Source organism: Nesoenas mayeri (genome assembly GCF_963082525.1).
Source record: "Nesoenas mayeri genome assembly, chromosome: 16".
In the NCBI taxonomy this organism is placed as follows: domain Eukaryota; kingdom Metazoa; phylum Chordata; class Aves; order Columbiformes; family Columbidae; genus Nesoenas; species Nesoenas mayeri.
Genome location: NC_137562.1, coordinates 10,975,472 through 10,995,002, shown reverse-complemented (window position 1 = coordinate 10,995,002; position 19,531 = coordinate 10,975,472). Strand labels below are relative to the sequence as shown.

At 58.3% G+C, this 19,531-nt stretch overlaps 2 protein-coding genes across 2 annotated transcripts; both read left to right on the top strand.

Annotated features, from left to right (window-relative positions):
* Positions 1–4,341: 4,341 nt before the first annotated feature.
* On the top strand, positions 4,342–12,173 carry LOC308046569 (bactericidal permeability-increasing protein-like; the record flags this gene model as incomplete). Its single annotated transcript, XM_080354495.1, has 15 exons — positions 4,342–4,456; positions 5,236–5,344; positions 5,630–5,758; positions 6,513–6,668; positions 7,041–7,104; positions 8,277–8,340; positions 8,803–8,894; positions 8,998–9,174; positions 9,404–9,463; positions 9,586–9,753; positions 10,077–10,144; positions 10,367–10,409; positions 10,762–10,825; positions 11,368–11,444; positions 12,112–12,173. 15 exons carry the CDS (start codon positions 4,342–4,344, stop codon positions 12,163–12,165), a joined length of 1,440 nt encoding a protein of 479 aa, XP_080210621.1. The 3' UTR covers positions 12,166–12,173.
* A 557-nt stretch (positions 12,174–12,730) lies between these two features.
* Positions 12,731–19,097, top strand: CDK5RAP1 (CDK5RAP1 mitochondrial tRNA methylthiotransferase; the record flags this gene model as incomplete). Its single annotated transcript, XM_080354452.1, has 13 exons — positions 12,731–13,011; positions 13,602–13,705; positions 14,165–14,199; positions 15,029–15,129; positions 15,306–15,516; positions 16,169–16,289; positions 16,465–16,695; positions 16,957–17,054; positions 17,163–17,218; positions 17,331–17,461; positions 18,328–18,477; positions 18,732–18,872; positions 19,017–19,097. The coding sequence occupies exons 1-13, from the start codon at positions 12,792–12,794 to the stop codon at positions 19,095–19,097; spliced, it is 1,680 nt and encodes a 559-aa protein (XP_080210578.1). The 5' UTR covers positions 12,731–12,791.
* Positions 19,098–19,531: the final 434 nt, after the last annotated feature.

Genomic DNA, 19,531 nt, shown 5'->3' with positions numbered 1-19,531 from the left:
GACCAGGGATGGGTGGGACAACCACAGCGTGGGCTGGAGCTGCCGAGTCAGTCTCAGTAACGACCGCCTGTCCAGGGATTTGTGAGCAGCCAAAGGACACTCTGTGAAAACAAGCCGAGACAGGAGGAAGTACAGCTGGGTTGCTGGCTCCTTGGAGGGAGGACAGCGCCAGGGAGGGCTTGCGTCTGCTTCCCACTTCCCTGGGAGCCAGCGAGAGCCCCCTCGTCGCCAGTGCAGGTCATGAGTGCTGCAAGGGCTCAGGCACCAGCGGTCACGCTAGGTGGGCAGAGGGGCTGGAGCACTGCAGCCCATGGCACAGCTGCAACACAAACACCGCTGCAGCCCATGGTGTGGCCACAGACTCACAGGCACCACTGCAGCTCTGTGCAGCGCTGGCCCTTGGCTCAAACCCTGCCCAAGCCGTCTGCCCAGGATCCATAATGCAAACTGAGGCCTGCTGAGCCAGTTCCTCCCTTCCCCACCAGCAGCCAATTGCTCCTTAATTGCATTGGTTCACATACGCTGCTGCAGCCTTTTTATATCATTGAGTGCAAGGGGAGTATGAGCTCATGCTCTGACCTTCTTTAATTGCCTGGTTACCTCTGAAAGGAGCCCAAGAACTTGCTTTGGCTCTTCCAGCTCCAGAGAGGCTGGGTTTGCAGACAGTGGGCAGGGAGGAGGCAGGGCAATTGACTGGGTCCCAGAACCAGCAGGTAGGGGTCCTCTGCAGCACTGGGACTGGGGAGCAGGAGGGGGAGGATGCAAAGCAGAGCCTGGGGGAACCCAGCCTTATTGAGTGCCTGAGGGCAGCAGCTCCCAGCCTGGTTCCTGGGGGCTCCTATCAGCTGTGTTCAACCAGCCCACTCTGGATCCAGCCCCACGTCCCTGCAGCACCCACAGCAACTCTCTGTGCTCTACTGAGACAGAATGATGTTGGGGACCAAGCCTGGCCAGCAAAAGGCAGAGCTTCTGGGGGCCTCCTGGGTGCCCCTGACCCCATGAGCTCACCCTCCTCTGCTGCTCCCTCTCTCCATGTCCTGTTTGTCCCCAGCAGTTGCCAGGACAGGCTGCATGTGGCCTCTTGCTCTGTGTCTCCACCGGCACAGAGCCACCATTCAGATCCCCTCAGACTCTGCCTGAGGTCACCATTCCTGCATTTTTATTTTTACTTCTCTGCAAAATCATCCCTCAGCTCTCTGCATCCCCTTTTGTCTCCCCCGAGGCTCCCAGACCTCATGTCACGAGCTGTTGTGCTGCAAGAGGAGCCTGCCTGTCTGGGGTGATGGCAGCCCTGGCAGGAGGGGGCGATGCTCTGGCTGCAGTGCTGCTCCCATGGGGACCCTGGGATGCCACCGGGGTGCTGTGCGGAGGGAGAGTGATGGTGGTGAACCAAGCGTCAGGGACAGTGTCTGAGAGGCTCATTGCTTCTGGCTGCCTCCCTGCTGCCAGGGTCTTTGTCTGGTGGTGCAGCCGCTCACTGTGTTCTGCGGGACTCCTGTGTTATTAGCAGTTGGTTCTCAGAGTGTTTCCGTTTGCCTGTTTTGGATGCAGCGGTCAGGGCTGGCGTCAGCGGTGACCCCGCACTGGCACAGAGCCCTCCCGGCTCCAGGAGCAGCCGGGGCCAGGTCAGGCCGGTCCTGCAGCTGGGAAAACATCAGTGCAGGAGCCCCCGCACATCTCCTGGCCGTGTTTTGAGATGCTGCTGATCCAAGGTTGTCAGGGACTTGCAGGAGCGGGTGGGACAGCGATCCTGCACGTGTGGGAGCGGGCAGGAACTGCAGCCCTCCACATCTCGATGCTGACAGGGTCTCGCTGAGCTCTGGGGGATGTCCCTGTGGGTCTAGGGACAACCATGGTGGCCACAGTTCTGGTCAGAGCCTGGTTCTGTTGGTGGCAGTGAACTTGTCCTGGCTGGAGATGCATAGGGGGAGATTTTATTTCTGATTGTGGACTTCTCTTTTTCCAAATTCCCCCCAAAACCAGCTGGGTTGCTCTCACTTTTCTTGCCAAGTTCCCCGGGTTTTCCCCTGCATTTCCCTAGCAGAGTGTTTGCCAGCCTGCAGCTCTGCTGGGGCTTGGGTAGAGAGGACAAGCAGCAGTGATGCTGCTGGCACTCGTGGAACTGCCCAGCCCTGGGGAAATCCCAGGGCAGTTGTGGCACCGCAGGAAAAGGATGTGGCCGAATTTCCTTGCAGAAGGCAAACGTGCCTGCGTGTCCTTGCTTGCAGCCCAGGATCAATAGCAGCCGCTGTGCTGCCTCACACCTGCCAGCGGCTGTGCCGGGACAGCTGGGGTGCAGCAGCCCATGCCAGGGCCTCCCGGGACGGGGCTCGGAGTGGCAGTGAGCCCAGGGCACCCGAGCTGTTGGCTGCTGGGGATGGAGCTGGGTCACAGCTCAACCCTGAGGTCCCAGGGAGCCCCAGCCTGCCATGGCAGGATGGTTTGGGACATTGCACCACACGAGATGTGGAAAGAGCTGCGGGCAAGGATGGGGAGCTGCCCATGTGTGCTGAGGAGCGGCGGGGCCAGAGGAAGCCCTGGCCTGGGGGTGGCCTGGGGACAGCAGGGACGGGTCCTGAGCCACAGCCCCGGCAGGGGACAGCAGTGGCACAGGAGAGGGCCGTCCCGCACCTCCCAGCCCATCCCATCTGACAATGACCGTTTCTGGACAGCAGACCCCAGCCATGGAGACACCGGTGTGTTCCCAGCACAGCCAGCTGGCAGGCAAAGCCCTGTCCCCTCTGCAGGGCCAGGCAGGGCTTCCCGCTCAGTTCCCTGCTGTCATCCCTCTCACGAAGCACTATCGGGACTGGCCGGGGTGTTAGATGTGCTTTTAGCTGTTTGTCACCAAGCACAGGAGTGTTTTGTCAGGATTTGTGCTGTTTGAAGGGTCTTTTCAGTTCAACTTTAAAATTTCTCATACTCAGAAGAAAGACTCTCTGGTTTTGCTTCCTCTCTGTGTTGCTCTCCATGAAATTTCATTTCTCTTCCTTGAAGAGGTTCTGCTTCCCCAATGTTCATCCTGAATATCTTAAATATTGTTTCAAAACAGCTCTGCTGAGATGCAGCATCATGGACAGGAGGGTTTTGGGAGCACTGTGTCTGGACCAAGCAAGACCCAGTGAAGTGTCGATGAGGACCAAGCGAGGACTTGGCCTTTTTCTTCTCTGTTGTTGGCTTCTTCTCTCTGGGCAACGTGAGCTCTGCCCATGGGCTCCTGGTCCCCAGGGTGGGTTGGGGCCAGCACGGAGGGGAGGATGTCAGCCTGGGATGCTGCCTGGGTGCCTGCGGGATGTGGCTCTTCCATGGCCATTGTCTCTAGCAAGCACCAGCAGCACCAGACCTGCTGGGCTGCTCTGTCCTTGTTTTCCTGCCCTGTACCCGAGCGCTACCGCCAGCCACGGTGCTGCCCTTTGGAGCCATAGCTGTGTGTGCATCTGTAGGTGTTTGATGTGCAGCTGCCTAGCAGCCTGCAAGGGCCCCTGGTTGAAACATGGAGGAAGGCAGAGCAGGTCCGAGAGCCCTGAGCTCTCCAGGCACCCAGGCTCTGCTCCTGTCTCCCCAGGCCTCAAGGGGCTGTGGCGCCATGGGGACAGCCCCAGGCTGTGCTTGAGCAATAGCTGCATTTCACAAGCTCCTGATCAGGGATGTTGCCTCTGGCAACCAGGACTTCCCTGGATGTAGCATGAGATCTGCCTGCATCAGCTGCCAAGGGCTTCCTGTGCCCGCTCCTGCCACCTCCCTGATGGGAAATGAAAGTAGCTTAAATGTTTTGTTCTGCAGCCAGGGAGGGTCCGGCTGGGGCTGTGGGCTGCTGCCCCTCCTGCCTGGCTGCACCCAGCTCCAGCTGCTGCGAGCCCAAGCGCTGGGACATCAGGGCTCCAAGAGTTTTGCACCTGGGGCTTGTTCCTGGCGTGCTGGACAACCCCTCCACACAGGGCTGCTCCGTGGCAGAATCTGGTGCCAGGGCTGGAGGTGCAGGGCACCCCGTGATTCAGGTGTCCTGATGCAACCCCAGTGCAGGCAGCTGCCCCATGGGTGCGGGGTACCCAGGGTCTGCTCACATGGGGTGAGAAACCATAATTTGCTTTCTTTAGCCCTGACTGTGTCCCAAAGCTGCTCTGCAGCGATGGTGCTGTGGAGTGTGGGTGTGCCGTGCCGTTGGCGCGGGTGCCAGCGGTGCTGAGGTGCGGGGCGGTGGCCCAGCAGGAAGCCCTGGGGCTGCGGGGACGCCCCGCCACAGCTGGTCTGCACAGCCGCCTCACCGCGGTTCCCGTTTTGGCAGGGATATAAAGGCGGTGCGGAAGGACAGTCCGGCAGTGGCACCGCAGGGCATCCAGGATGCGAGCGCAGAGCCTGGCAGTGGCATGTGGGGCACTGGCCCTGTGCCTGGCACTCACCGGCGCCACCAACCCCGGCTTCGTGGTCAGGATCACCCAGGCAGGCCTGGACTATGGTGGGTTTGGCCTCTGCTTTCTCTCTTTGCAGGTGGACAAGGGGCAGAGCTGGGCGCTTGCTCACAGAGTGCAGAGTCCTGGGGCAGACAGGGGACCCTTGGCCATGGGTGCCGAACGCACCATTGCCCAGGGGTCCCTGCAGATGCACCCGCCTGCCCACACCCCCCCTCCTGGAGCCCTGTGGGGTGTGTGGCCCCATGGGGTCTCGGGGGCTCTGCCTGGGCAGGTGGTGGATGCGCTGGGCTGGGGTGTCCTGTGGTCGCAGCACATGTGAGGCAGCCAAGCTGTGAGCCCCACGGCAGCTGCGGGGGGGAGCTGCAGGGGGCAGTAATGGAGATGGATATGCCCCATGCTGGGTTATTGAGGCAGGCAGAGCACGGTTATGAATGGGAATACACTGCGAGAGAAACGGCTCATTTACCCGGCAGCTCTGCTGGCTGTGCAGGAGGGAAGGACGTCTCCCCAGAGGGATGCAGGGCTGCAGCACCCATCTGTGCCGTGCTGCTCCCTGGGTCGTGTGCTCCAGCCAGCTTTGCCTGCGGTGCTGAGACCTCCCACACCCTTGCAGGGTGCCCAGCCCAGGACTGGCACCTCTGCTCCCTTTCTGTGCCTCTTGGAGACCACCTGCCCCTGGGGCTTGCAAGCAGATGTCAGGCAGCATTCCCTGTGTGCTCACAGGGGCTCTGTGCACCCAGATGAGCTCTAAAGGTGGCCTGGGCAGTGGGAAGTGGCCCTGGTACCAGCGGGTGGTGGTGACGCTCTCCCCCTGCCCTTGCAGCCCACCAGCATGCGATCGCCTTCCTGGAGAAGGAGCTGGCCCGGCTGAAGCTGCCGGACATCTCGGGTGATTTTCGTCTCCTGGGGAGGGTGCGCTATCAGATCTCCAAGTGAGTCCTGCCCGTGCTCTGGCCCAGCTCCTCGCTGCCCCATTTCACCTCTCACTCCTGCTGCGTGGGATTTGGAGCTGCTGTGCGTGGCTGTGGGGACAATGTTTCCCAAGGCGCCGCTCTGCTCTGCGTGTCCCTGCCAGGCATGGCTGTGCCGCAGCAGGACGGGAGCTGAAGACGCTGCTGGCACGGTGGCCCCACTCCCTCCCTCCCCAGCTATGTGTCCACAGGTGAGGCACCCCTGTAATGTCACTTATGTCTTATTTTTCATTTATTTATTTTTAGTTTGGACCTTCGCACTTTCCACTTGCCGCACTCGCAAATTTCCCTGGTCCCCAACGTGGGCCTGCAGGTCTCCATCTCCAACGCCTTCGCCGAGCTGAACGGGAACTGGCGGGTGAAGTACGGAATAATGTATGTGCCCAGCTCCCTCCACCCTGCTCAGGGGCTTCGCTCTGTGTCCCCCTCTCTGGGTCTGGACAGGTTTTTTCTCCTCTCTGTCTCCCCGGTATCTGGGCAGCTGTTGCTTCGGTCTCTCCAGAAGTGCTGACTTGTCTTTCCCACAGCTGCTGTGTTCTTGATGCACATCTGGGAGCCCCTCACCCCAGGGTACCCCCTGGCCCCAGGGGAGCCCCAGGTCTCCCTCTGTGCTGGGAGTCCTTGGCGCTGGCCAGGCAGCATTTATCACACTTGCAAGTGGCTGGGGAGCAATGTGGACACCACCTCCCCTCTTGTGGCACCTGGGGTGTGAGGGACCATCCCTCCCACTCACACTGGGGCCACCTTCCCAAGCTCCCACAGGGACAGAGCTGAGCCAGGACCGGGGTGGGCAGAGGTCATTGCCACTTGTAAAGCCACTGAGATGGTTAAAACAGGGTGGGAGGCAAGAACAAGGTGGATGATGAAGGAGCTGTGCATTAACTCTCCTTCTTCTCTTCCATCTCCCACACTTGCTCTCGGTCCTCTCCATCTAAAGGTGACCTCTCCTCATTTATGTTCCAGTCCAATTTGGTTTCCCTGAGTTTGAAAGCCTTGCTGGTCTCCTCTGGGTGCTCACTACAAGAGACAGCCTGAGTTAATTAGAGATGTCCCAAAGCTCTGGCTGGTTTGGATTTGACCAGGACTCACTGATGAGAAATGTCCCTTTCTTGCGCTCCTCTCCCTGCAGCCGGTCCAGTGGTTCATTTAACCTGAAGGTGGAGAACATCTATATCAGAATCAACCTGAGGCTGGGCAGTGACAGCTCCGGGAAACCCACTGTTGACACGTCCAGCTGCAGCACCCACATCTCCAAAGTCCGCGTACACTTCTCGGGCAAGCTGTCGTACGTATTCACTGTGCAGGGCTAGAAATGCCACGTGTGGCCCCTCTGCCGCGGGAACTGGCTCCCAGACCCCGGTGCAGGGATAAGATGCTGGCAGATCTGTGGTCCCTGGAAGCCCACCCATCCTGCCCACTCGCACATCCCAGACAGCTACTCTGGGCTCTGGCAATGTCCTTCTCGTCCAGAGAGGCAGATGAATGGACTTGAACCTGGTCTGATTTGTCCTGCTGTGGCTGCATATCTAAGCCAGACACCAAACTGGTGCAGGAATGGTGGTCCCCAGTGTCCAGAATTGCTAGTGTCTCCTTTTCCTGATACATAACCCTGCAGCAGCCCCTGGGCTCAGGGACTCCTCTCTGGTTTTCTCTGCAGGTGGCTTTACAACCTCTTCAAAAAGGCCATTGAGTCCAGACTGCGTAAGGCCCTGGAGGGGAAGGTACGTGAGCCGGGCAGCGCTTGGGTTCTCCTGGTGGCTTCAGCCCTTGCTGGTAGTTGATGTGAGGGGTCAGAGCGCATGGAGGGATTGCACTGGAGCAGGACACTTAGGTGTGTTTGTGCTGCCCACTTGGTGAAAATGGGCATCGCTGACTGCCATCTCCATCATATCGTGTGGTTTAGGCTGAATTTGAAACCTGCACCCTTTGCCAAAGCCCAGTGTAATTGGTTACTAATTAACAAAGCCTTTTCTTTCCATGTGGTCAGTTAATTAGATCTTACACCTCAGCCAAACTGACTAACAGAGGAAGCCCGCTTGGAGCTGTCCTTTAACCAGCCACACTCCCATGTGCTTTGGGGAGTGCTGGGTGGAAACCCTCATTTCTGGAGCTCAGACATTTGCTGTCTTGTTTTAATGGTGTGTCGGGGGGAGTCTGGTCCTGTACCCCCATACAAAAGCCTGCATGCAGGGGACCTGCAGCAAGACATGGCAACAAGCTGTTCACAGTAATTAGAACAAGGCTGCCTGGCAGGCAGTGCAGCCTCCCTGGATGTGAACCTTGCTCGGGAAGGAGCAGCTGGAGAAGAGGCAAATCCCGCTCCCGCAGCACATCCTCCTGCCCGGGCGCCATTCCCGGTGCTGTGTCCAGGCTTCCCGAGGCCGCGGCAGCAGATGAGCTGGCAGCAGGAGCTAAGCCGGGGCTCAAATGCCTTTTCTGCTGTTTTGCCTCCTGGAAGAGAGTAGTCCTGGGGCTTCAAGGAGACCGTGGCCGCCCTGGGCTCCTCCTCCAGGCCCCTTTGCCCAACACATGTTTCTTGATGTCCTTCTCCATGTGTGAGAGTGAGGGGTGATGGGCAGGAGAGGGCAGGGGCTGGGACAGCATCGCACCGGGGCTGCCTCCTGCTCCTGCTGCACCAGCCCGGGTGGCCCTTGTGTCCCCAGTGCAGGAGAACCTGTCACAGGGAGATCCTGGTCACTGGGAGGTCTTGGTCATAGAATCATAGAATGTCCTGAGTTGGAAGGGATTTTTATTTAAGCAGGTTTTTGTAAGGAATAAAACCAGCACCGAGCAGCAAAGCAGAGAGTGCAGCTGAGGCTTCAACCCAGTGGGGTGAACCACTTGTGCTGGCAGAACTGCCCTCGCTCAACCTCGCTGCCTCTATTGCTCGCAGGTCTGTGACAACGTGGCCAAGGCCGTGCGGAATGAGCTCCAGCCTTATGCCCAGACCCTGCCAGGTACCAGACGGACCGCACGGGGTTTCAGGAGCATTTCTTCCCAGCTGTGAGGACAGTGCTTTGTCTCGTGCCCGCTCCCCATTTCCTTGTACTTCTACACCCATACTGGGAGCTGGGAAAGCTGTACAAGCAGCGACTTGTCACCATGCACCCGTTCAGCCATGCATGCAGCCACCAAAGCGCCGTGCCCCAGAGCTGGGGCGGGGGCACAGGCTATTGTAGCCAAGGGGCCCCCAACCACTCCTCTGCTCCAGAGTTAGTCCATGTAGCTGAAAAATTGAGTTAGGAGGGAAATGGGATTTTTGCTTCTCAACAGAAGCGCACACACACACACGAAGCTGGGACTGAACAGGTGCACCGGGCAGCCCAGGTGCAGCTCTGCCTGGATGCCAGCAGAGGCATCTGCTCCCGGTGTCCCTGTGCCATCTCCCCTCACTGATCTATCTGTCCTGTGTCTTACAGTCACAGCCAGGATAGATGCCAGGACTGGCATCGATTACGCCTTGGTGGCAGCCCCAACTACTACTGCCCGCTCCCTGGACACGGGCCTGAAGGTGAGAGGCTGCACTGGGGAACCTCGAGCTGGCTGATGCCATTGCCACAGGTGAGCGGGAATGGGTTCAGTACCTCCTGCGTCACCCCTCTCCCTCCTCCTAGGGCGAGTTCTTCTCCCTGGCCCACCGCTCCACCGTCCCCTTCTCTCCACTGCCGCTGGGCCTCCCCCCGGATCATGAACGCATGGTTTACTTTGGAGCCTCCAGCTACTTCTTCAACACCGCCAGCTTTGCCTACCACAGCGCCGGGGCGCTGGTCTTTGAGATCTCAGACTCCATGGTGAGCAGTGGCTGGGATGGGGCTGACCCTGCGCCCCTGGGCAGTGGGTTCCGTTTGCAGGGGAGCTCAGTGGCAGCCTGTGGACTTGAGGTGTTCCCCTGGCTTCCTCGACAAGCTGCCTGAGCCTGAGAGCTGGGGGCTGTGTGATGGGGGCACGGCAGCAGGGGGCTGATCCCACCACAGCTCAGCCACTCTGAGTCATCCCGGTGTGACTATCCTATCCCCGCAGATCCCAGGGGGTGCTGACTTCCACCTGAACACCTCCACCTTCTCAGCCTTCATTCCTCAGGTGAGTGGTCCTGACCCCTGCAGCTCCTGCTCTTTGCACAGGGGTTTGCTCCATGCACGGTGCTCTCCCCAGGGCGCAGGGGTTTGTGCTGCTGTCTCCATCCTCTCCCCGCTCCTCTGCAGCTGGAGACGATGTACCCGAAGCTGCCGATGAAGTTCAGGCTCTCCACCCGCTCCGCTCCGTTCCTGAGCATTGGACCCGGGGGGTTCTCGCTGCAGCCCGTGGTGGATGTGCAGGCATACGCCATCCTCCCCGATGCCACCCTGGCTCCCCTCTTCCTCCTCAGCCTGGTGAGTTGGGCTCAGCCTGCAGCACTCCAATTGCTGGGCTTGTTCCCGCTCCTCAGCAGTGCTGAAACAGCAGCTGGAGCTGTGTACCCTCCTCCTGCTGCGCTTAGTGATGCTGAGCCATTGCTGCGAGCTCTGCCACAAGAGGGGCTGCTCACGGTCCAAAACCAGCCTTGCCGTGGGGTGTCCCCAACAGGAAAACACTCAAGCTGACCAGTGCTGGGTTTAACTGTATAAACCTGCCCCAGCTGGTCTGGGCCATTCCCTAGGGGTCTGGGCTGGGGTGAGGGGGTGAGCACTGCCAGAGCTCTGCACTCTCCCCCTAGACAACCAACGTCTCTGCCGTCGTGGATGTGACATCTGGGCACATTGTTGGGAGCCTGACTGTGGGCAGGTACAGAGGGAGAGCAGCGCTGGGGGGCTGGGGAGGCTTCTGCTCTGAGCTCCTGGGGACAGAGGTGAGGTGGGGAGGTCTCGGAGTTGGGGACAGGATACAGAGGGGATGAGCTGGGCTGGAGAGAGCGGGAGCCCCCCAGCCATTGACAGGTGGCACCAAGATGGGACTCGCTCTCCCCATGGGGACAGCCATGATAGCATCACCTCTATCTCTGCGCAGGATTAAACTCTCTCTGAAGCGGTCGGATGTCGGTGCTTTCCAGGTAAGCCGTCCTTGGCCATGACCATGGAGGTGAGAGCCTGCTGGGGGCCAAGGAGGGGGCTCATTCTCCTGCCCCTGACACAGGGCCTGGGGCTGCACCCAGGACCCTGCGCTTGACCCCACAGACCCCTCAGCCTGTGGGGCTGGGGCAGGTGCAGGACCAGCTGCTGCTACCTCTCACTGCTGCTCTTCCCACCACACCAGTGTGGCCAGACAGAGACGCTGCTCTCTGGAGACATGTGTGCCTGTCCCAGCTCCTCTCTATCTTCCTTTTCCTAATTATCCTCCAGTGCCCTGTCATCTGCTCTCCTGCAGACTAAAGCTCTTTTTCTTGCCCCTTTCTCTGCCCCCAGGTGCGAATGCTGCAGTCTATCATGAATATCGTGGCTTCCAAAATCCTACTCCCGCGTGTCAATGGTGAGAACCTGCTGGGGGAAAATGGGGGTGCTGGAGGAGTTGCTGGCCAGGTTGTTCCATCTGAGCAGGCCCAGCTAACTAATGAAATCCCTGTTGTCAAGTCTGCTGGGTGGGTAAAGCTGCAGTGAGGGCAGGAGACAGCAGAAAAGGTGCCTGGTGAAGGCTGGGGCAGCGGCATGCAGGAGCCTGTCGGTGCTGTGACATTCATCCGGCAGTGAACGCAATGGAAAAACTCAGCCTGCTGCACATCCTAATGTGTTCCAGACCCTCGCCCCCGCTCACTGCTTCCTGTCCCTGCACATGCAGCCAGGGTGGCGTTGGTGGCTGCCAGGGGTCTGGTAGGGGGGTGCCATGGCACAGCATGCAGCCCCCAGCCCTTCTGTGGAGCTCAGGAGGGCTTTAGGGATTTCCTCTGCCTCCCTCGGGAGTAGTGTGGGCAAAGAAAGTGACAGGGAAAGGAGGTGGTTGCTTGCTTTGCATGGCCTGTGCTTCCCCTTGCTCCCCTTCCATCCCATCACATCCATGTGTGTTGTCTTTTCCAGCCAGGTTAGGGCAGGGCTTCCCGCTGCCGCTGCCCGACAGGATCCAGCTCTCCAACATCCTCGTGCGGTTTCACCAGGTGAGTGAGGGCAGCACCTGGCCAGAGCCCGTCCTGCCGCACTGAGCCCCACCCTGCCCACACTGGGCTCAAGAAGGTGCTCAGCTGGGATCCCGGCGGCACAGCTGCACACCAGAGCCCTGCTTCTCCCCTCTGCATGGGCCTGGTCTGGGTTCTGCTTCTCCCCTCTGCATGGGCTGAGTCCGGGTTCTGCACCCCCTGGGTGGCACCACGTCTTCCCCCAGTTCTTAAACCCAGGGCCTGAGTTTCCCACGATGTTTTTTATAGCAGCACACAGAGCTCTGCAGCAGCATTGTCCTCCAGCCCCTGCGTTCCCTGGGCAGGATGCTGCCTGTGAGCCCAGAGCAGCTGCAGCTGGACACATCTGCCTGCGGCGGGACCGGCACCGCAGCCGGGCGGGGGGCAGGAGCCCGGCCAGGGCCTGGAGCAGAGGAAGCTGCTGTTGTGGGCGGCCCTGGGGAAGCCCCAGAGGGTCTCACTATGGGGATGCTGAGCATTTATGGAAGGGTGGGGCTGTGAAATGGTTTGGGAACGTCCCAGGGCAAAATTCATCAGCAGGGCTGGCAGAAGCCCCTGTGCCTGCCCTTCCTGCCTGGGATGTGGTGTGTGCTGGGGGCCACAGCCACCCAGGCCACGCACAGCCCCATTCTTTCTCTTTTTCCCCCAGAATTTCCTGCTGCTGGGAGCAGACGTGCAGTTTCAGCCCCAGATCGGGAGATAAGGCGACGAGAGGGACCTCGAGCACCAAAACTGCCCCTGTCCCCCCTTCCCTCCCCTCGGCCCCACCGCTGGAGCTGCAGTGCCTGGTTCTGCCGCAATGCCCCTCGCTGCCCGAGCGGCAGCAGCACCGCCCCCCCGGAGCTGAACCCCCCAGCCCGGGTTCACTCGGCACTGCTGGGGGGTCCCCGGACCCCAAGCCCCCCGGCCCCCTCCTCTCCCGCCTCTGCCGTGTCGGAGGCAGCTGATGGCAATAAAGGCGGCCGGTGGGGGCCGTGGTTGTGTGTGACCGTCATGTCCGTGTTATGCTTCCCGGACCCTTCGCACCGGCCCGGAGGCGGCCGCAGGCGCCGAGGAACGCCTGTTTCGGTTATTTTTATCCCTGCGGTCGTGGCAAAGCACCACACACCATCATGTTTTCCTCGTTATTTCTCTTTTCCGCCGCGGGGACTCCGGCTCCGCCCGGCAGCGGGGCGGGAACGGCGGAACGCAGCGCCCAGGGGCGGGGGCGCGGCGGGGCCGTTTGGGCGGTGCACGGCGGGGCCGCCCCGCCCTGTCGGCGCCGCTTCCCGCCCTGCCGGCGCCGCTTCCCGCCCGTCCGTCCCGCAAAGCGCTCCCCCGGGCGCGGCCATGCTGCCCTGGCGCCGGGCGCTGCGGCCCGCGGGGCTGCTCCGCTCGGCCGGTTTCCCCCGCGCCGGGGCCGCCCGCCGAGCGCGCTGCGGGCCGGGGGGGCGCAGGGCCGCGCTGCCCGCGGGGCCGGACCTGCGGCACTTCCTGCGAGAGGCCGCCGCGGGGGAGCCGCAGCCAGAGCCGGAGCCGCAGCCGAGCTCTGCCTCCGGGCCCGGGAAAGGTCCGTTGAGCCGGGGGGTGGCCGGGGCCGGGCCGGGGTTCGTGGTGCCCCGCAGTGCCCCGCAGCCGGAGCAGGGTCAGTGCAGCGTGCCCGGCACACTCGGGTTATTCGGGTGCCGGAAGGTTATTTTAACGTTAGCAGAAGTCCAGCTCGCTGCCCACGTACCCGTTGCTGTGTCTCCCCGGCCGTGCGGGCGCACTGGGGAGTGAGTGGTTGCTCTGACCTGTCTGCGATCCGTGTGCGGGTTGGCAGCCGGAGAAGGGGCAGAGCTCGGGAACGGGGCAGAGCTCCTGGCTCTGGGATGGGGCTTGTTGCACTCGATGCTGTCTCTGTAACAACACGGCTTCTGCGCCTCTGCCAGGCACCAGGCACGGTCACGGCCGGTGGTGTTGCAGTGACGTGCCCTGAGGCCCTCGGGCTCCTCAGCGTCTGTCTTTCTGTTTGTTTTATCCTTTCGGTACGGGCTGCGAGTGAAGCAGCTTTTATACAGCTTGCCTGACTCTCCCATGGTGGGACTGAAGTTCCTCCCTATGGAGAGGGTCCCTGAGAGCACCCAGGCAGGCAGCTGTGTCACGGCGCCTTTGTTGCAGTGTATCTGGAGACGTACGGCTGCCAAATGAATGTCAACGACACCGAGATCGCCTGGGCCATCCTGCAGAAGAGCGGCTACGTGAGGACCAGGGACCTGGCTGAGGTGGGGAACTGGCAGCTCCGGCAGCGGGTCTGGAGGCGCCGCCTTGCGCTGTGCCTGCGCGTCCTGGTGTCTGTCTGCAGCACAGTCCTGTAGGACGTCGTGGGTTTTGCAGTTTAACTTCTGGAGAGTAAAGGAAACTACTTAATGAGTGCTAGAAAGCTGTGAGGCTTGGGCTTTTTCAGGGTTTTTTTGTCTTTAAACTGCTGGGTTTCCTCTCAGTTGGAGAGGGATTGGACACAGCGGGATACTCCTGACTCATCTTTGTCTGAGTTTACTTCTGCCATTTACTGGAAGACTCTGCTTGTCTTCTGCAGAATCCTGCTATGCACCTGGGCAGATCTTCTTCACTGAGTTAAATGAGTTTTGTAGTCTGCCTAGTCAGGTTTCCTGTGCAGGGCATGAGTACTTACCAGTTGGCTTTTACAAATTCTTTTTCCTTTTTTGTTGTTTTCATTTTAGGCAGATGTGATTCTCCTTGTCACCTGTTCCGTCAGGTAAGGAAACTTTTGTCACTGCTGGTTTTGTACGGTTTTTAAGGAATTACCATTTGAAAACCAAGGCAATAAATGTGTTGTATGAGTAAAAGAGCACGCAGATGTGAAACTGCCTGTGTAGCTAGAGGTTGAGCTAGCTGATGCTACAACATGTAACATTAGTTGTGCTATTAATTGCTTTTCTGTAGAGTGAGAAGCTCTTTGGTAGTGTAAGCTCTGTGTATACGTCATGGGCCGTTAGAAATCTGTGCATATTCGTGCTTTAATGATTTTAATTTTTTTTATTCTATCTTCTCTTGAAGTGACTGTCTGCCCAGTACAGAGCCTGTGCTTTAAAAATTTGGAAAATAAGTTTTAAGGGAAATCTGGGATATAAATATGTAGGCAATTTTGCTTTTTTTTCTGAACGCAGCAGATGTTGGGTGCTCAGTGTCACTGCAGGGTAGCTCATGTTGGCGGGCTCAGGCAGACTGTCTCCGCAAGAGTTTTGTCCCCAAGTTTCTGCAGGGTATATGCTCCCAAGTGAGCAAAGTGATAGTAGATAAGCTAGAGTAAAACCATAATCACACCACAAATGGCACTTTCTCGTGCCATCAGATCATCGAGTGGATGATTCCCTGTCTTTACCTGAGTTCTCTTCTCAAAGCACTTGGTCCGCTTCACGCTGCGGGACTGTTAAAGTGTGATAATCAGAATAGCGGCTGTTTGCTTGGAACGAATAGCGACTGTTTGATCAGAATAATGGCTGTTTGATTGAAATAGTGTGTATCTGATTGGAACAGCAGCAGACAGCTGTTTTGTTGGTAACGGCAGTGTCCTGCCCTGGCAGGGAGAAGGCAGAGCAGACCATCTGGAACCGCCTGCGGCACCTCAAGGCACTGAAAGCCCGGCGGCAGCCGGCTCGCCCACCTCTCCGCATCGGGATCCTGGGTACCTGTCGGAATGTACAGCAGTGTATGACACGCTGCTGTGCCGTATCCCATTGTGCCACCTTTCCTTATCTCCTCTGGTGGCATCAGGCCTGTTCTGCAGGGGGCGGGCAGCCAGGGAGGGGTATGGAGGAGTAACAGGCGCTGCCTCATGAGGACCCTTCTCCTTTGGTGCAGGATGCATGGCCGAGAGGCTTAAGGAGGAGATCCTGCACAGGGAGAAGCTGGTTGATATTGTGGCAGGCCCTGATGCGTACCGTGACCTTCCGCGGCTACTGGCCGTGGCAGAGTCTGGCCAGCAAGCTGCCAATGTCCTGCTGTCGCTGGATGAGACTTACGCAGATATCCTGCCCGTCCAGACCAGCGCGGGTGGCACCACAGCGTTTGTGTAAGTACCTTTGCCCTGTGTGCGGTTCTACAGCTCTGGGAATGCTGCTCTGCGGAGCAGCCATGTTGGTGACGGCAGCTGCTCGGGAGTGTGGTGTCTGGGCTCCTCTCCTTGGAGAGCACTGGTTGTCTGAGCCCTGTGCTGCACCACGTGATTTCTGTCCCACCGACATTTGTGCCTTTCTGAGCTCTGTGCCTCTCGCATCCCCTGCCTTCTGCTGTGTCCTGCCCCAGGTTCTCCTGTTTAGTTCTGATCCTGCATGCACTGTAACTTCCGTTGGTTTTGTTTCCATTTGCCTGGTTTTGATAATAAGATTCCGAAACATTAAATCAGACTCTGCTCAGTGGGGCCATGGGGCACAGGACAGTGTCACTGTCTGTGGGAACAGACTGCAGAGAGGTCTTTCATCTCAGCCACATTGCCATGCAAGTCTGTGCCTCAGTAGTTGTTTCCCAAGTTTCCTGGAACTGCACTCAGGAAACCAGGTGCGAGGGGGACACGCAGGAGGCAGCTCTGCCTGGAGTGGTGTGAGCCGCGTTCAGAGCTGGTGCTATGTGTGCTGGGGCTGGGCCAGGTCCGAGCAGGGCAGGATGCAACACGGTTAATTCCTCCGGAGCAATCGTGGTGTGACCTGAGCTTCTCCTCTGGGCAGATCGATCATGCGGGGCTGTGACAACATGTGCAGCTATTGCATCGTGCCCTTCACGCGTGGCCGTGAGAGAAGCCGCCCCGTCGCCTCCATCCTGCAGGAAGTGAGGATGCTCTCGGACCAGGTGAGGCAGAGGATGGTTCTTTGTGACAGTGTGTGCAGTCACACCTTGGACCAGACAGGGAATGAAGGGCTTCCTATGAAGACTCCTTCTTGAAGTATGAATAAAACAGCAGCTGCCCCTGCAGCTCAACCATCCTGACTGGGTTATGCTTTTTCCTCTCTGTTTATCTTTGCAGGGAGTGAAGGAAGTGACCCTTTTGGGTCAGAACGTCAACAGCTTTCGAGACACATCTGAGGTGCAGTTTCAATCAGCTGCTGCCCCAGGGCTCAGTCGTGGCTTTAGCACAGTCTACAAAGCTAAACCAGGAGGCTTGCGCTTTGCGCATCTTCTAGACCACGTTTCTAGGATTGATCCAGAAATGAGGATCCGTTTCACCTCTCCACACCCCAAGGATTTTCCTGATGAGGCAAGTGTACAATAAACACCCAGACCCCTGCTTGAGGGCAGGCAGCTCTGAACTGTGAGATGTGATTGGTGTGTGGGCTGCACTTCCTTCCCAGAGGGAACACGGGATCACAGGGTGGGAACTGCAGCTCCCGGGGGTAAATGTTTGTGCTAAAGCTGGCAGGTTTGGAATCTGCTGCCTTTTACCCAGGAAATCCTGTTAGGCAGGCATCCTGGTAGTGTAGAGCTGCCTGTGACATTGTCTCATGATTGCCCATTGCAGGTCCTGCAGCTGATCCAGGAGCGGCACAACATCTGCAAACAGCTTCACCTGCCAGCACAGAGTGGGAGCACGCGAGTCCTGGAGACCATGCGACGGGGGTGAGTGTCCCCACAGGCAGTCCTGTACCCTGCCTGCTTTTAGGGTGCTGCTTTCTCCTCATCGATGTCGTGGTTTTTTGATTAGCAGATCCCTGTTGTTCTTTGCAGATACACAAGAGAAGCGTATTTAGAGCTTGTACAGCATGTGCGTGAGTCCATTCCAGGTAGGGGTTCTCTCAGGCTGGGTCTGAGCTCAGCACAGCTGTATCTCGCTGTCCTTGAGTGAAGCATTCCTCTCTTCCCTGAGGGAGCTGTAAAGCTGTGTCTTTCTTACAGGAGTGAGCTTAAGCAGCGATTTCATTGCTGGTTTCTGCGGAGAGACGGAGGAAGATCACCAGCAGACTGTGTCCTTGCTGCAGGAAGTGCGCTACAACGTGGGGTTCCTGTTTGCCTACAGCATGAGGCAGGTGAGTGCAGGGCCCAAGGGGGAAGACTCTTCTCTCTGGGTATCTCACCTAATTCCTGAGTGCTGTTGCTCACAATAAGACACTAAAACAAAAGCTATTGAAGATAATAGCTAAAGACTTGGTATACAGGTAGATTTTTTTGCTTGCATGCAGCACTTGTAGTGTGTGTGGCTCTGTAGGGGCCACCTTTGTGCCTGAAAGGCTTCCAGCTCCTTGTGTGAGTGTCAGGGCTGATTCGTGACCGAGTGACCTGGCCCTGCAGACGCCCCAGAGTGACTGCAGGGAAGCAGTCCTGGCTGCAGAGATGTGTATGCAGGTACATTTGTATTTGCTAATGAAAGTTGTGCTGATGTAGCTGAGCTGGAGCCAGCTACAGCAACTCTGACAGTTGAGTCTGGAGGGAAGTGATGAGTTTTCAGAAGGTATTTCCATGAGAAGAGCGGATAGGTGATAAGTTTCCTTTAGAATGCGCTCAAAGTACATGATGCCAATGGGGAGGAGGACAGGAGGTAGCAAACACAAGGAAGCAAGGGAATATGGATCACCTTGCAGCATTTGGGACTAGATGGAGTAGAATCCATTGCCTGACTTTGTGGCCAGTCAGGCAGCAGACACACCTCGTAGGAGCTGCAGAACTATTCCACACACATGGGTACTCAGTGCCCTGCACCAAATCTCTGCCACAGGTGGTGCAGAAAGAATGTGAGGAACTGAAAGACATTGCTGGTGCTTAGCAACTGAAAATGTTCCCCGGGATTGTAAATACAAACTAATGTATGGACAGCTGCTGCTGGCTGGGGTCAGGCGAGGTTCTGATCTCAGCGTGGTTGTTACTGAGGGGCCACACTTGTTTTGTCTGTTCACAGAAAACCCGGGCGTATCACCGGCTGCAAGATGATGTGCCTGCAGACGTGAAGAAGCGGCGGCTGGAGGAGCTCATTACCGTGTTCCGAGAGGAGGCTGCGAGGGCACACGGGGCGATGGTGGGCCAGGCCCAGCTGGTGCTGGTGGAGGGGGTGAGTGTGTGCTGAGCAGTGTCCTGTTCCCCTCTGGCTGGCTGAGCACTGTGCTGGTGCGGGCTGTGAAACGTTGGCTGTGGTGCGGGGGTGTCACGCAGCAGTTTTGGCTGTAGCACATTGTTACCCGGCATGTTTAATAGGGTGGAATGTGGGTTTTAATGCTGACAATAGCGCTCAATTAATTATTGAGGCTCTAAAGCCCAGCGGTGTACAGGAGCTGTCACAGGTAATGGTCCCTGTCCTCCTCCCAGCCCAGCAAGCGTTCTGCCTCTGAGCTGTGCGGGAGGAATGACGGCAACATCAAGGTGATCTTCCCCGACACCGAGACGGAGGACGCTGCGGGCTGCCGGGCGCCGGTCAGAGCCCAGCCGGGGGACTACGTGCTGGTGAAGGTGACCTGTCTGCATTGTATTTCCTCAGGCTCTCTTCCTTGCATAGTGCTATTCTCGAGAGCAGCTGCTGCCATGAGAGCCGAGGATTAGAATGGATCCTCCTGGGCATTCCTGCTCCTGAGGATGGCTGTGTGTCCCTTGCAGGTGACGGCTGCTAGCTCACAGACCCTGAGGGGAGTCCTGCTCTGCCGCACCAGCCTCTCCCGCGCCGCGGCTGCTCGCTGAGCCAGCTCTGCTACCAGTGCCTCTTCTCCAGGAAAAAACACGGGAGTTTGGTCAGGTGGAGGTAGGATAGAAACAGGGAAATGTATGTATATTAGAATACCTGTGTGAAATAATAATAAAATATGCATATAATTTATTATTTGGCAACAACCTAGCCCTCATAGTGCTGTGTGAGTTTGAAGGCAGAAGGGATGGAAGCCGAGTATGGACTTGCCAAACCCCATACTGTGTGGTCTCATGTTTTCACCCTCTGTCTGCTGGGCGCACCCTCGGGTGCTGCAGCTCTGTGCTCTGCTCACGTCCCAGCCCAAGACATGCCTGGTTGCAGAGCAGGGCCTTCCTGCTCACTCCAGTGGATTTAGGAGCTGCAAAAACTGGCAGTGCCTAGAAAATACAGCTCCAGTAGCTGCTGGGGAATGGCAGGAGTGCTGCCG